The sequence below is a fragment of the Strix aluco genome, chromosome 1 (assembly GCF_031877795.1).
Source record: "Strix aluco isolate bStrAlu1 chromosome 1, bStrAlu1.hap1, whole genome shotgun sequence".
Taxonomy (NCBI): Eukaryota; Metazoa; Chordata; class Aves; order Strigiformes; family Strigidae; genus Strix; species Strix aluco.
The window spans coordinates 102,685,368-102,698,872 of record NC_133931.1 but is presented as its reverse complement, the minus strand read 5'-3'; the positions used below and the strand labels follow the sequence as shown (position 1 = coordinate 102,698,872).

The following is a 13,505-nucleotide window of genomic DNA, read 5'->3' as shown; positions in this document are numbered from 1 at the left end:
TTTTATAGAAGTTCTAGCCTTGTACTGCTCTGTTACAAGTGTAACCTTATTGTAAATAACTTTGTAAGACCAACAGTGGCAATTAATCCATCCATTTATATGGAAAATATCACTGCAGCTATTACGGGAAATGATGTTTGAAATACGACATGGCATAATCTGTTGTGTTCTTTGTTCCAGAATGGCACTTCCATTAAAAGTGCTTTAGATTAATAGAATTAGCAGCACATGTTACAATAAGTTTCCTTTAAGCGTTATATAAACATGTGAGATTCATGCAGAACCTAATCAAGGTCATTAAAATAAATATCAAAGGGGTTTCTAAGGATTATAATGATGCTTTGATTTTGAATAAGCAGGGTTTCTTGAGAAACCTGATAACTTGTAACAAAGGAATCAGTAAGGATAAAAGTTGTATTTTTAGTTTCACTTCCATTTCAGGAAAATATTTAAAATGCATTCTGCATATTTCTTTAGTGGCTGCTTCCTGCCTGAGAACCCTCTGTTTATAAACTGCACAAGGGAGCACAAGGACAACTACATGTAAGTATATCTCTGAAGGTTCAAAAATTTACTGATGGAAGGAGAGTCTTCTGCCAATGTGGACAGTGAGCTATGGGAAATTAGAGATCTTTTAGTTTATCTTTTTGTGTGTGAATTTGAGATCCTCTTCACATGACTAAGTAAGCTCCGTTAGGGGAACTGTGCAGAACCTAGGAGAGACTTTTACCTTCCAGCCTAAGAACAAGAATACTTACCTAGCACTTGAAGTGCTAAGTCTTCACATTTTATTGGGTTGTCAGTCTTTGTTCCGCTAATCATGAACGTACTGATTCATGTTTACCCTTACCATAGCTAAATTGTCTCCTGATTTATGTACAGAAATATGAAACTCGGGTGTTCGGAGTACAAGTGTATGTATTCCTCTAGCAAACATCTCAAGAGAAACCAGCTTAACTGATATCTCCTGAGAATTCCATTTATACATGGGAGAAATGGCCACCTGATTGCATACAATATGTTTGCTTCTCCTAGCTTTGTCATAAAATACTCAAGTCATTAATTCAGTTATATTAATTGTTATTACTGCCTTTATTTTAGCAGAAACAAACAATCAAAACACGAACGTCACAAGAATACAACTTCTTTGCTTACAAAAACACTTGAAAAGAATATAAATTATACAGAGAGAGGAGTTCAATTCAACGTACAATCTTGGGCAACAGTAAGTGAGAAGTAACAGATGTGTCAGGTAAAATTCAGCTCTGTATAAAATTGTTTTAATTTCTGTCTGAAATGCTTCTTGATGGAGCAGGGTCTCTGGATGTTAACATTAGCCTCTGACTTAACTTCATGAAGATTCCAGCGTCATTATTAATCTATATGTTTATAGGTACATCATAAATACTCAATTTTTACACTTTGCTCATTTTATAGTGAAGTTAGAACACATCTTGCAGTGCCAAAAATGATGAAATATATCTTAAGTATTTACATCTTATGGAATCATATGATCACTTCTTGGGTTAAGAAGTCCCAACAAAATGTAGCAGTGGACAATTAGCAGTGCTCCATTTAGAGCGCACAGATTTTTGTCTCTTTCTAAAACGGTGCTTAGGACCTGAGCCAGAGTCCACTTAGATCCACTTCGATGTGATGATTTCCACTGTTGGTGACTTGGGTTTTGAAGTGCTCCATAATGTTGTAGAGTTTCAGCCTGTGTTTTAACCATTCTTGTGTCTCTTTATTATTTTTATTTCAGAATTCCCTCCGCTTGATAAACCGTGCTTTTGCAACCAGTGTCTGGAGAGCATTAGCAGCTACACATCAGAAATCTTCTAAGCACATCTCCAAGCCAGCAGCTTCATATTTTCTGACTTCACCCTATGCTAGACTTGGATGGTTGGTAATTTTTTTCCTCCCACCTTCCTCTTAATTTCTGAAAATTTTGAGTACCCACCAAAATACTAATGTTTATTCTTTGAATACTCTTTAAAGGTGACAGTCCAAATCCATTAGTGGTACAAATCTGGCTGACTGGCTTATATTGTCTGGCCAGAACAACAAGTTAACCCATAAGACCTTTCTTTCAGATGTTAGCATGAGCCTCTTTGTGTCAGTACTGAATAAAACTGTATCAAGAGCAAAATTTCCATTCAGATGTGAATTCTAGTCAGGTAACCTCTTCCTTTGGAACAGTTGTCTTGTCATTTTTTTTTGCATTTTCTCCTTGGTGAAGGAGGTCGATGATCTGTGTGTGATCAAGCTCAGAATGGAAGGAACCGAAATTAGAACAAATGTCGGCTCTAGTTCTGAGCAGTATAGGAACAATTACCCTTTTTTGATTATTGGTTGATGTTTGCACAGAATTAATTGTCTGTCCCAAATTGATCACTGGTGGTGCCTAGCAAGTGTTCTTGGAAACACTACAAGACTAGTAGGAGTTCAAAGATATATTCAGGACACAGAAAGAGGCTCATTCTCTCTCCTTGCCAGAGAGGTTCTAGCTTGACCTGCAACAGGGAAGAGTATTAAAATAAATTTGCATTGCTGCTCATCTTGCTTTATTTCTTCTGACTCAAAAATTGAAGATTTATTTTTTGAGTTTACTTCACACCAGCCAAATGAACAGTAGTTTTTCTGTCCACATTCCCTCTCTAAACTCCCAGCATGTTACTGAGACCTGTGATCCCTTTGCTTATCTACCAAGTCCATCGATTAAATCAGAGTTTCAGTTAAAAAGATACTTAATTTCATCTTTTGTGTTCTGTCATATGCAAGCAGCCCTTTTTCATGCTCCTTGCTCTGGTTGCTCTCAGGTGCCTTGTGTCAGTAAGTAAAAAGCAGTTCCTACAGGTCTTAGATGCATTAATGGAAGATGAATCTTCAAGGCTCTGTCTTTATTTAATTCAAGAAAACAAAAATCGTATATATAATAGGAAAAAATGCTGTGTAGATTTTTACAAAAATAGATGGGGAAAGACAGGTCCTGGTTTGCTTGAAAGAAGTAAAAGTATTTATTTTCTGCTAATGTTGTGGTAGTCTGGAATCTAATGCTATGATTTTGTTGACTCCCTTGCTGCACAGGGCAATGATCTCAGCTGACCTAAACCAAGACGGGTATGAAGATCTGGTGGTTGGAGCGCCAGGGTACAGCACATTGGGCCGTGTTCAGATAGGACGGGTGTATGTGGTCTACGGCAACCAGTTGGGTTTGCCTCCAGAGGACATGGATCTAGATGGGAAAGCTGACCAAGTACTACAGGGTCATCAGGTGAGGGGTCAAGTCAGGTATTTGTCACTTAAATTTTTTTTTTCCTGAAAATGTGGTAAATTTTGACTGAGCAACGGTATCAATAATATGTATGAGAATTATTCCTGAATTAGCTCTCCTGGTGTTACCATAAAAGCTGGCAGAGGAAAACTCTAAGACTCATTTTGGAGTTTTAGAAAGCAGGCATTCTTTATTGCAGCGCTGAGCGCACACGCAAATAGTTTTGCAAAGGTGAGCGCACCCCAGATCTGTAAGTGGCAGCTAATATACAGTGAGATTATACATATTCATAACTTTTCCGAAAAATGAATTACATATGCATTAGATTTCCTGGAACTAATTACATATCTACATCCTAATTACGCATGCGCTTTTTTGCTGGGTGGTGGTCTCAAGGGGTCCCTGGTGGTCGTTGGTAGTCTTCCTCACTGTGTCTGCTGGTTGACCTCAGTGCTCATGCATGCTCATAAAGGTCTGTTTAGGAGGTGTTGTGCAGCTGTGTTGCATCTTAAGCTGGTTTGTTTTAATTTGACCCATCCTTGTTCCTGTTACCTTCAAGAATAGGCCCCAACTGTCTTATTTATTACTGTCTTATCTTCAAACCCCTTTCTTCTGCACAAAAGCACCAACCTTCAGCTGTGTCTGCACATTCCAGAAGCTACATTGACATTGACCTATTTTATCCTGAGTAAAAATTATTTAGCAAGACAAAAAGCAAGACGGAGAGGAAAAAAAAATGTTAGCAAGACATTTTGCCTTACACTGGTCATATGCTTTTCAAGAAAAATAACTGCTACTTAAGTCACAGGAACAATTAAAGCAATGGTGATCTGTAGGTTCACTTTTATTACTGTGCCAGATAAGTGTGTATGAGAACATAATTTGCCCTTGAATGAAACTGACATAGTGTCTCTGTAAGTCACAGTATAGCTCATTCAGGCCCCTGCATTGTGATTTTCCCTTCCTTTTTCATATAAAATTATTAATTCAATATAAATTTAAACTAATTTGAAACTACATTTTTTCATTAATTGATAACTTCTCACAAAACCATTGTTTGTCTTTACTAAGAGTACATGTTATTTTAAAGAAAGAGAAAGCTACGATTTGACATGATGGTGACTGGCTTGTAACTGAGAAGCAGGATCAAATGATCTTTTTGAGTAATAAAGATGAACCTCTGGAGAAAGTACCTTTATTCACAAAGAAGAGAATAGAGAGAGATGAGATACATTTCCTTTTAATTTATTTCTGTGGTTTTAAACTGTGGAGTAACAGCTGCTGTCTTCTTACAGAGTGTTTTCACACCTATAATGCTGTTAACAGGAATGATCATAAGCTTAATATCAATGGTGCACTAGGCTCAGAAGAGGAAATAGCAAAGCAGTGACATATTGCATTCAGTTAGTGCATATTTTAACACCTCCACATCTGAAACAGAGCAGTTGACTCCAAGTTAGTGTATTAGTATGACAGTTATTACTTGGGAGAACAGTGACGCTAAGAAAAGAATTGTTGGGATAGATTTTTGTCAGCTCAGTTTCCAGTTCTTCACTGTGCTACGATTGGAAACGTGCATTAGGTTTTCATGGTTTTGTCTTGAAAATGTCTGTTATTTTCATGAGAGCAATCCCTCTTCTTTTAGCCTTCAGGAAGATTTGGTTCTGCCTTGGCAGCCTTGGACTTCAATGAGGATGGAGTGCCAGACCTAGCAGTTGGAGCACCTTCTGTGGGATCTCAATTTCTTACTTACAAAGTAAGCCTCACACATGGGTTTGTTGGGGTTTTTTCCCTCCAAACAGAACACTTTTATTGATACATACTTTTTGAACAGTGAAATAAGAGAGAGAATTTCTGTTGTTGCTCAAGGTGACATTCTAATTTAAACACAAAGATTCATAACCTTTGTGGATACTTTGATTAGAGCAACGACAGCTATCTGTATTTCTCTTTCAGTGGCCTTTTTGCACACGAGAAATCCAAATCAGATTGCAACTTTGCAGCACTGATGTGCTGAAAATGTAAGGAGCCAATCATGAAATACAAGTGTACCCTTTTTATTTAGGAACATAGAGTCTGCAACAGACCTCGTGAGTCAGTGAGCCTTATCTGCTGTCACAGGACAACCGATTATATCTAAAATGTGATATGAACACAGACACGCTTGCTAAAGTAATCAAGTTACAGAGACTTGATGACTTGCAGTTTACCAGATAAGACCATGTAATGGTCCCTGAGTATTTTCAGCCTACATGAACTGAGAGGCAAAATGTTTTGGTTCAAACCACATTCATTAAGCTTAAAACTCTTCAGAATTTCAGATACTAACTTAGCTGCCTAAATAGGAATTTAAATGCTTTTATGTAGACCCATTAGCTTGGAACATTGCATGCATCTGTTGTGCTTGGCACTGAGTGCCATTGCATTAAATAATAATTAACAAAATTTGAGCCACCTGAATGTGTGTATAACAGTTGTTGCTCCTTACCCACAGTACCATGAAAATGTACTTCTCTAGTTTGTTGCCTGGTTATAGCAGTACCCATTACAGCGTGGGTACTCTTAGGTTTGGGGTGGAAAAGACAGTATCATGAGAAGGCTCTGGTAGGAAAAATGCAGTTGTATTAATAGCTGTTGCAGAACTGTTTCACTCCTTTGTTCTTTGTCTTGGATTTCGTTCTTGATGCTGACATGCAGATGCTTTCATGCTGTATTTGCTTTTCCTGCTGTTTAGGGTGCTGTGTATGTCTATTTTGGCACTGAGGGAAGAGGCTTGGCATCCCAACCAAACGTTACCATAACTTGTCAGGTATATTGATCAGGCTAACATAGGGCTACACAAGCGGGAGGTGAGATAAAGGGGAAAGGGGCTTATGGGCTTAAAAAAAAGAATGTTAAAATCAAACTTCTAATTGTAAGGGAATTTAGACTGATGGGAATGGTACAAGCAGGTGCTTGTCTATGTTGGTTGTATGTGGGAAAGACATTTGTACTCCATTGCAGGGGAGGCAGGAGGGTGGATAGAAAGGTGCATAGTCCTTCAGAACAAAAGAAAAAGAAACCACAACTGAAGTCAGAGAATGGGAGGGTAATTTGATCAGAAGCAGACAGTTAGCTCTTTAGAAGTAAAGTGCTCTATTTTATTACAGAATTGGTGGTTTCGGTTCCATTTCAGGCTTAAACTAACTGTTTATTGCAGTATTCCTACTGTAATCTTGGTTGGTCCCTCCTGGCAGCTGATGTTGATGGGGATGGAAATGCTGATCTGGTTGTGGGGTCTCCATATGCACCTGGTGGTGGGCAGCAGAGAGGATTTGTGGTTGCATTTTACTCGTATTTCAACAGGAGTGACCAAGGTAATATTTATTGAGTAAATTAACCCTTCCATGTTTTATGTGACTGTTCATTTCTTCCTAATTAATCATAGGATAATGCAGGTTCAAAGGGATCTCAGGAGGTGTCTAGCCCAGCCTCCAGCTCAATAAGGGGACAGCTATGAAGTCAAACCAGATTGCTCAGGGCTTTATCCAGTCGGGTCTTAAAATTCTCCAATGATAGAGATTGCACAGCCCCTCTGGGCAGCTGTTCCATTTCTTGGCTGCCCTCGTAGGGGAAAAAAAAGTCTTGTCACAGCCTGTATGAACCTCTCTTGTATCAGCTTATGCTCATTGTCTGTGGTCCTCCCACCATGCATAGTGAAGTCAGAGGCACAGAAGGCATTGAGGACCCCAGTACACTGGGAAGAGCCTGGCTTTATCTCCTTGTTAACCTCCTCACAGGTACTGTCAGGCTGCTGTTAGGTCCTCTCAAAACCTTCTCTTCTCCAGGCTGAATGAGTCCCAGTCTCTCACTCTCTGCTCACAGCACAAGTGCTCCAACCCCCAACCATCTTGGGGGCCCTCTACTACATTTGCTCCAGTTCATCCACATCTTTCCTGTTTGGTGGGGTCTAAAACTGAACAGTGTATTACAGGTGTGGTCTAGGGAGGAGTAAAGGGGGAACAGTCACTTCTCTCAGTCTCTTTGCCATGCTCCTGCTTATGTAACCTGGGATGCCGTTGGCCATCTCTGCTGTCAGAGCCTCACACTCGATGCTCTGCCCACCAGGATCTCCAGGGCCTTTTCCACACAGCTGCTTCCCAGCCAGTCTGTCCCCAGCCTGTATCACTGCGAGAGCATCTCCTTTCCCAGGGGCAGCGCTTTGCATTTGTCCTTACTGAATTTTGTGAGGATCCTGTCAGCCTGTTCCTCCAGCCTGTCTGGGTCCCTCTGAGTGGTAGGCCTGCCCTCAAGTGATAGCCCCCCACCAATGTCCTGTCATCCACCAAATTCGTGAAGGGGCATGTTGTTGCCTTCTGCAAATCATTTATAAAAGTGTTTAACAGGATGAGTCTAAAGATAGACCCCTGCAGGCACTCCACTTGTCACAGGCATTCAGAGTACAACCCACTAGCTGCTGCCCTGTGAGGGTGATCATCTCAACCAGGTTTTTCCCAGCTGGTTGTCCACCCATCCAGATGGCTGCAATGTCCCATCTTGGATACAAGAACATGGTGAGAGACAGTGTTGAAAGCCTTGGTAAAGCAATGGATTCGACTGTGTATTGGTGATACCAGGGCAGACTCACTGGTCTTCCTTGGGAATTTGCAAATGTACCTCAAAAGGTGAATTTTTATCATTCTGTATGATCCTTCATGTGGCTAAAGAGAAACGCGACAAGTGAATACAGCTAATGAGTACAGGCGATGAGGACTGTTGTGAATGAGGGAGAAAAAGCCACATATGGAGCTAAATAAAGTTTGTAGGGGTTGGGCAGGATACACAGGTATTCAGAGCTTTGTCAGAATCATGTAATTGAGATTTCCAATAATGCTTGATTTCTGTAGCTTATTCTACTTCATGTAAAATTAGAAACAAGGAAAATATGTTTCAAAACACTGCTGACTGACATTTTTGCAAAACCAAAACACAGAATGAATTGTTTGAATTAAAGCCAGAATTATTTGAAGCTCCCCTACCCACCACCCTCGGAAGAATTACAAGTTCTGATAAACAGTTTCAGTGTTGTCCTATCCCTAAAAAGGAGTCACTAGTTTAGGGCAGGCTTGACTGATAGTTTTCATGTACTTTCTGTAGGCTATTGCAAGGATTTAGGAGCAGGCTATCTTGAATAAAGGCTTTCACCAGCCAGTACAGTTGCAGGCTGAGCAAGCGAAGTTAGCAATAACTGGTGCCATATCATGGACAGTGCAACTTTGCTTATAGAAACTTGTCATAGAATGAACCAGTGGAGGATTGCTAACAGATTCTTCTATGCTAGGGTACAGTAAGATGTAATTTGTATTTTTCTGGTCTGTCAGGACTTCTGTCAGTACAGGATGCCAACTGGATGGTGGAGGGGGAAGAAAACTACGCTTGGTTTGGATTTTCGCTTGACAGCTGCCAGCTGGAGAACATAACGTTACTGCTGATTGGTAGCCCTACGTGGAAGAGTTGTGCTGGGTGTGTTGTGTATGACAGCTTGCTCTCTCCTCCATTCTCCCCTATTTCTACAATATTTGAGATTTGTAATAGATAAGACCTCCAGCTTTTCAGGAAGTTTCCTCTTTGTCCTGCTTAGAACATTTTTATTAAATTCATATTTTTATGCCTTCACCCTTCCTCATGAAGAGAGAGGGGTCTTTAGACCCTCTATAGAGAGGGTCTTTGTTATTTAGAGACACTTATGAATTTCTTGGGGTTTTTTTGGAGAGGGGGCACAAAAATGCTGACAGGTAAGTGTGCCTAAATTAAGCCTATAGATAGCACTTACTTTGAGATAGCATTTTTAAAAGCAAACCAAACACAAAAATGTATTGGGTGATTAAGAAGTGGATAGACAGACCAAATCTGTGCTCTAAATGTTGTGTAACTAGTTAGAACAAGCATGGGAATTACTAAGATAGATTTCTAGAATTTGGTAGCCACTATTATTCCAAACTAAAAGGGGAAAATAAGAGGAGCAATCCGAGCTGAATGTACAAAAATATGTTGTTACATACAAGTGTATTTTGCATTGTAATTCAAGCTGCAATCCCTTCTCGTCGGATGTCAGACATGAGAGTGTTGGGAAGGTGTATGGGTATAACCCACCAAGCACAAAGGGCTGGTTTGCAGTAACTGGAGACAAGGTAGGGCTCCTTCTATAGTACGGGACCTTATGAATAATTCGAAGTAAAATGACATTCTGTAGAAATGACATAGGTGTTTTCAAAATCTAACAGGCGATGAGCAGAATGGGTTTGTCTCTGGCCAGTGGTGTGATGTCTGTGGCTGGGATCACAAGGATGGTTTTGGTGGTGGGTGCACCTACTGCAGGTATGTCCTGAAAATTGGAAACTGTTTCTGCTTTGGGATGTTTGTTTCTGTATGACCAGAGGACAGATACAAAGTTAAAAGTTAGAAAAGGGACCTTTAAATTGCCATGTAATTAAAAAAAAAAATATTAGAAATAATCGGTGTAATCACCTTGAAGTACCTTACATGTAGATTCCACTCTACTATGCCTCAACTCAGTGGTTTGGGTTTTTTTTCCTTCCTTAAAACTAGCTTAGCAGCATTACTATCTTGCATTATTTTTGTAGCAGTGATTTGCTAGTAGACTGCATGTTTCTTGGAATTAAAACAACACAGTATTTTGTCCTTACTCTGGCAGTAGGCAGTAAGGAATTAAGAAAGTCAAAGTGTTGAACTCTGTCTTTAACTTGAATACATTTTTCCCCGGTACTATTGCTAAGAGATTGTTTCTGTGCTAATTAGTGTTAATGCCATATAACATTTGTTCTTGTTTCATGAATTGTTAATTTTGTCCATGTTATGTAGTGCCAGTATTAGCTGCTGTCAGTGTATTGCAGGTATTAAACCTGTCTTCCTATGTCTGATGCCCAACTTCTGTTATGTCTCTTTTCTCCAGATAGCCTGTCTAGGATTTCATTTATATCCTCAGTGCTGCACCAAGCTGGGCTGGCTCTGGTATATGACCTGACAGACAGCACCAAGCCTTCTTTGCTCAGCACCTTCAGTGGGGACAGGAGGTTTTCTCGCTTTGGAGGAGATGTGTGCTTAAGTGACCTGGATAATGATGGACTAGGTAAAGCTTGATGAATGTAGATCAGAGCTGAAATGTTTTACTTTTGGCAACAGGAAGACTCGTCACCTACATATTCATACAAGTGTTAAACACAGTCCGCCTCCTCAATTGACTTGTACCAGTATTCCATCGTGGCTTGTGGGGAGGCACAATCCCAACCAACTCAGAAATCGAGACATTTTAACTGAAATCAAATTAACTGAAATTAATTTTAAGTGAAATTAAATTGTCAGAAACATTTTAACTGTCATCATTAATAGGAATTGTGGCATCTAGAGGTATGTCAATGTAAACTCTCTGGTGTTTTGGTTTAGCATTATTTCACTTCTGTTATGTCATCCTTGTAATATTTGCAGATGAGATGATTGTGACATCCCCACTGCGAACTAACGATATCACCACAATACTGTTTGGTGGGGCGGCTGGTCGTGTTTACATTTACAACGGAAAGCAGGCATCCTCAGGGGATGTGACAGGCCACTGCAAATCATGGATATCTCCCTGTCCTGAGGACTGGGTAAGAAAACATAGAAGTGAAATCAGAACATGAGGTCATAATGACGCTAATTAATTACATCCAGTACTGGTATCTAGTGTGTTCTGACTTGGTTTCAGAAAACAGGAGGTTACTTATGTTTCTGAATCCATGCGATTTGGCTCCCCCAGTTTGTTCTTGCATTACTTTGCTGTTCAGGAGCCAGGGTTATTGCACTGGTCTACTCTCCCAGTGTGGTTCCCTCCACTGACCTCTTCTTTTTTCTTCTTCAGGCACAGTATGTCCTGATTTCTCCTGAGGTAAGTAACCAGAACACAAACTACTGAGAGAAACTAGAAAGTCCCACTTTAAAAAAACTAACAGCATGGTAATAAGCAATGTTATTTTACAGGAACTATCAAGATTTGGGAGTGCTGTTATCACTGTGAAGTCTGAAAGAAAGGTGAGAAAAATTACTGTTGTTGGTTGCTTTGTAACATCTTTCTACCTCATTTGCATATACTAGCCAACAGCTCAGCCAGGAATCTTACTCATCTGCAGAAGTCTTAAGTGCTTTGCATAGTTAAGTTTTCATTTAAATCACTCTGAACTGATAATTAAAGCCATTGTATAGGTGGATCAGTTATGGAATTGCCAAAATTTTGGCACCTGACACCTGACTTGAAAGAGATTACTTTAAAACAGCCTGAAATCTAAACTACATAGTAGTTTGCTGAAGGGTTGCATGGTAAATCAAGTGTAGGTGCCAACTGGCTGTACTGTTCACCCCAACCTGTACACAAAGTGGATGCTCAGCTACCAAACCACCTCTCTCATTTACAGGCTTGCTGTCCTAGAAATCACTTACAGTGAACACCGTTCATATGTCAAGTATTTCCAAACATAGAGAGGCCCAGTTCTTACCTGAATGATTTTGGATGTTTTTGTGCCTGTTTCTCTGTGTTTCCCTCAGATGCCCGTTATTTTTACCAAAAGTCAGAACCTGTGTTTGTATAAGTCAGTCCACTGAGGACCCTTGTTTTCAGCTTGAAGGCTGCTTAGTGCTTGCTCAGCTGAGGGGAGTCCAGCGTTGTTACTCTGACATAACCTGCATGAGAACTGAGGTTCTCTGCGTAAGTCCTGAGAAAGCCTCAGTACTAGGCTGAGAAGGTGTGTGATTGGTCTGCAATAAATGGTGTTTGATTTCTTGCTGTTAAAACCTGCAATGGAGAAACACCTGGAAATGTAAATACTTCTAAACTAGGTTAGGGTACATAATCCACACCTGAAACGCAGGCATCGCTGATGGCTTCTGCATGTGTGCAGGTGAGGCTGTTCTCCAAGCAGTTGTGTTCCTTTGCTATGGCTCCAGTCCACACTCCAGCCTCATCTGTATTGATCTTATCCCAGAGAAACAGTTTATGTTGGCAAGAGATTTATTTGACTGGTTCCAGCTTCTTCCAGTTTCCCAAATGAAATAAAGACTGTTTGCCAAACTGTTTTGTTAACCGCTATTCTGATGAGGTGGGTTGCTCTCATTTCTCCTCATCACATTTCTATATGACAGTAATGATATGGACAAAATCTCGTTTCCATTAGGGAAGCTTAAGGCAATCATACAGGTGCAGTTGCGTTTTGCTAACTCTTGTTCTGTATCTCTGCAGAAAGAAGTTGTAGTGGCAGCAGAGAGAAGCTCGGCAAAAGCTCGACTTGGTGGAAGGCTTTTTGTCTACTCACTGTAAACGTTCATGGTAGCCTTTAGGACCAGGCCACAGCTGGTCTGTTAGCAAAGAATCTGTAGTATCTGTGATACTTTCCTTAGCCCATATAAACCAACAGACCACATGACAACAAACTTTTGGTAGATCGATGTCCCAGACAGCTAGGTAGGGTGCTAGAGAGTAAGGGAGGGAGGGATGGTCATGGCTTTTAAGTGAAGGGGAATATAAGCATTCATGATGGTTTGACTTACAAACCAACCACAGCTGTGTCAATCATGTAAAAGCACAAATTAATTCTGTTGTGAGCACCAGCATCACTTAACCTAGAACAAGCAAGCTGGTCTGAAAACCTTTTAGAGGCTGAAATGAGCAGAAGGCTAGATCTTGGTAATATTTGGCTGTATAAGTAATGTTCAGTGGTCACCTTCTTTACCAGTCAGATTGGAATATTTTCATGACAAACCCAGGAAATAATACATATTTTACAATTCCCTGTATACTGTGATACAGATAGGTATTCTAAGATATCAAAAGTTGCTTTCAAAATAATAAGCATGAAGGGGCAGCTCCAAGCCAGACAGAAAGGTGGGTGCCAATCAAAAGGACTGCCTCTCTCTAGCAAGTCTTGGGGCCGGCGTTCAGGGTGTAGAACAGCTGGGATCTCACAGGGAGAAAAGTGCAAGACTGCTTAAGTTTTAGGAAATGCTTTTGCTTTCATACTCATGGCTGAGACTACTCTGACACCCTTTCTTTGTGTTTTCATGTAAAATTCCATGACCATGATAACTTAGAATTGTTAACAGCTTTTATTGTTAACAGTATTGTCTTCAGCTAATTATTACTAATTTTGTATGATGCAGGTTTAACAGTGAGCATCAATTATCTATTAAACAACTTGAGCAGCAA

The 13,505-nt window shown here is 40.2% G+C and overlaps 1 protein-coding gene across 13 annotated transcripts in view; it reads left to right on the top strand.

Annotated features, from left to right (window-relative positions):
• The window catches only part of GPLD1 (glycosylphosphatidylinositol specific phospholipase D1), a 26,129-nt gene extending 12,624 nt beyond the window's left edge, over positions 1 to 13,505 (top strand). For 11 of the 13 annotated variants that reach the window (XM_074829554.1, XM_074829511.1, XM_074829482.1 and 8 more), the window contains 15 exons: positions 478 to 543; positions 1,102 to 1,225; positions 1,763 to 1,902; positions 3,088 to 3,274; positions 4,920 to 5,030; positions 6,009 to 6,083; positions 6,474 to 6,630; positions 8,635 to 8,776; positions 9,342 to 9,444; positions 9,538 to 9,631; positions 10,227 to 10,403; positions 10,760 to 10,920; positions 11,172 to 11,198; positions 11,291 to 11,341; positions 12,543 to 13,505. In XM_074829554.1, coding sequence (XP_074685655.1) covers positions 478 to 543; positions 1,102 to 1,225; positions 1,763 to 1,902; positions 3,088 to 3,274; positions 4,920 to 5,030; positions 6,009 to 6,083; positions 6,474 to 6,630; positions 8,635 to 8,776; positions 9,342 to 9,444; positions 9,538 to 9,631; positions 10,227 to 10,403; positions 10,760 to 10,920; positions 11,172 to 11,198; positions 11,291 to 11,341; positions 12,543 to 12,620 — 1,693 coding nt within the window. In that variant the 3' untranslated portion in view covers positions 12,621 to 13,505. The remainder of the gene's footprint in view (positions 1 to 477; positions 544 to 1,101; positions 1,226 to 1,762; positions 1,903 to 3,087; positions 3,275 to 4,919; positions 5,031 to 6,008; positions 6,084 to 6,473; positions 6,631 to 8,634; positions 8,777 to 9,341; positions 9,445 to 9,537; positions 9,632 to 10,226; positions 10,404 to 10,759; positions 10,921 to 11,171; positions 11,199 to 11,290; positions 11,342 to 12,542) is intronic. The other 2 variants (XM_074829518.1, XM_074829501.1) reach the window with 1 other exon arrangement.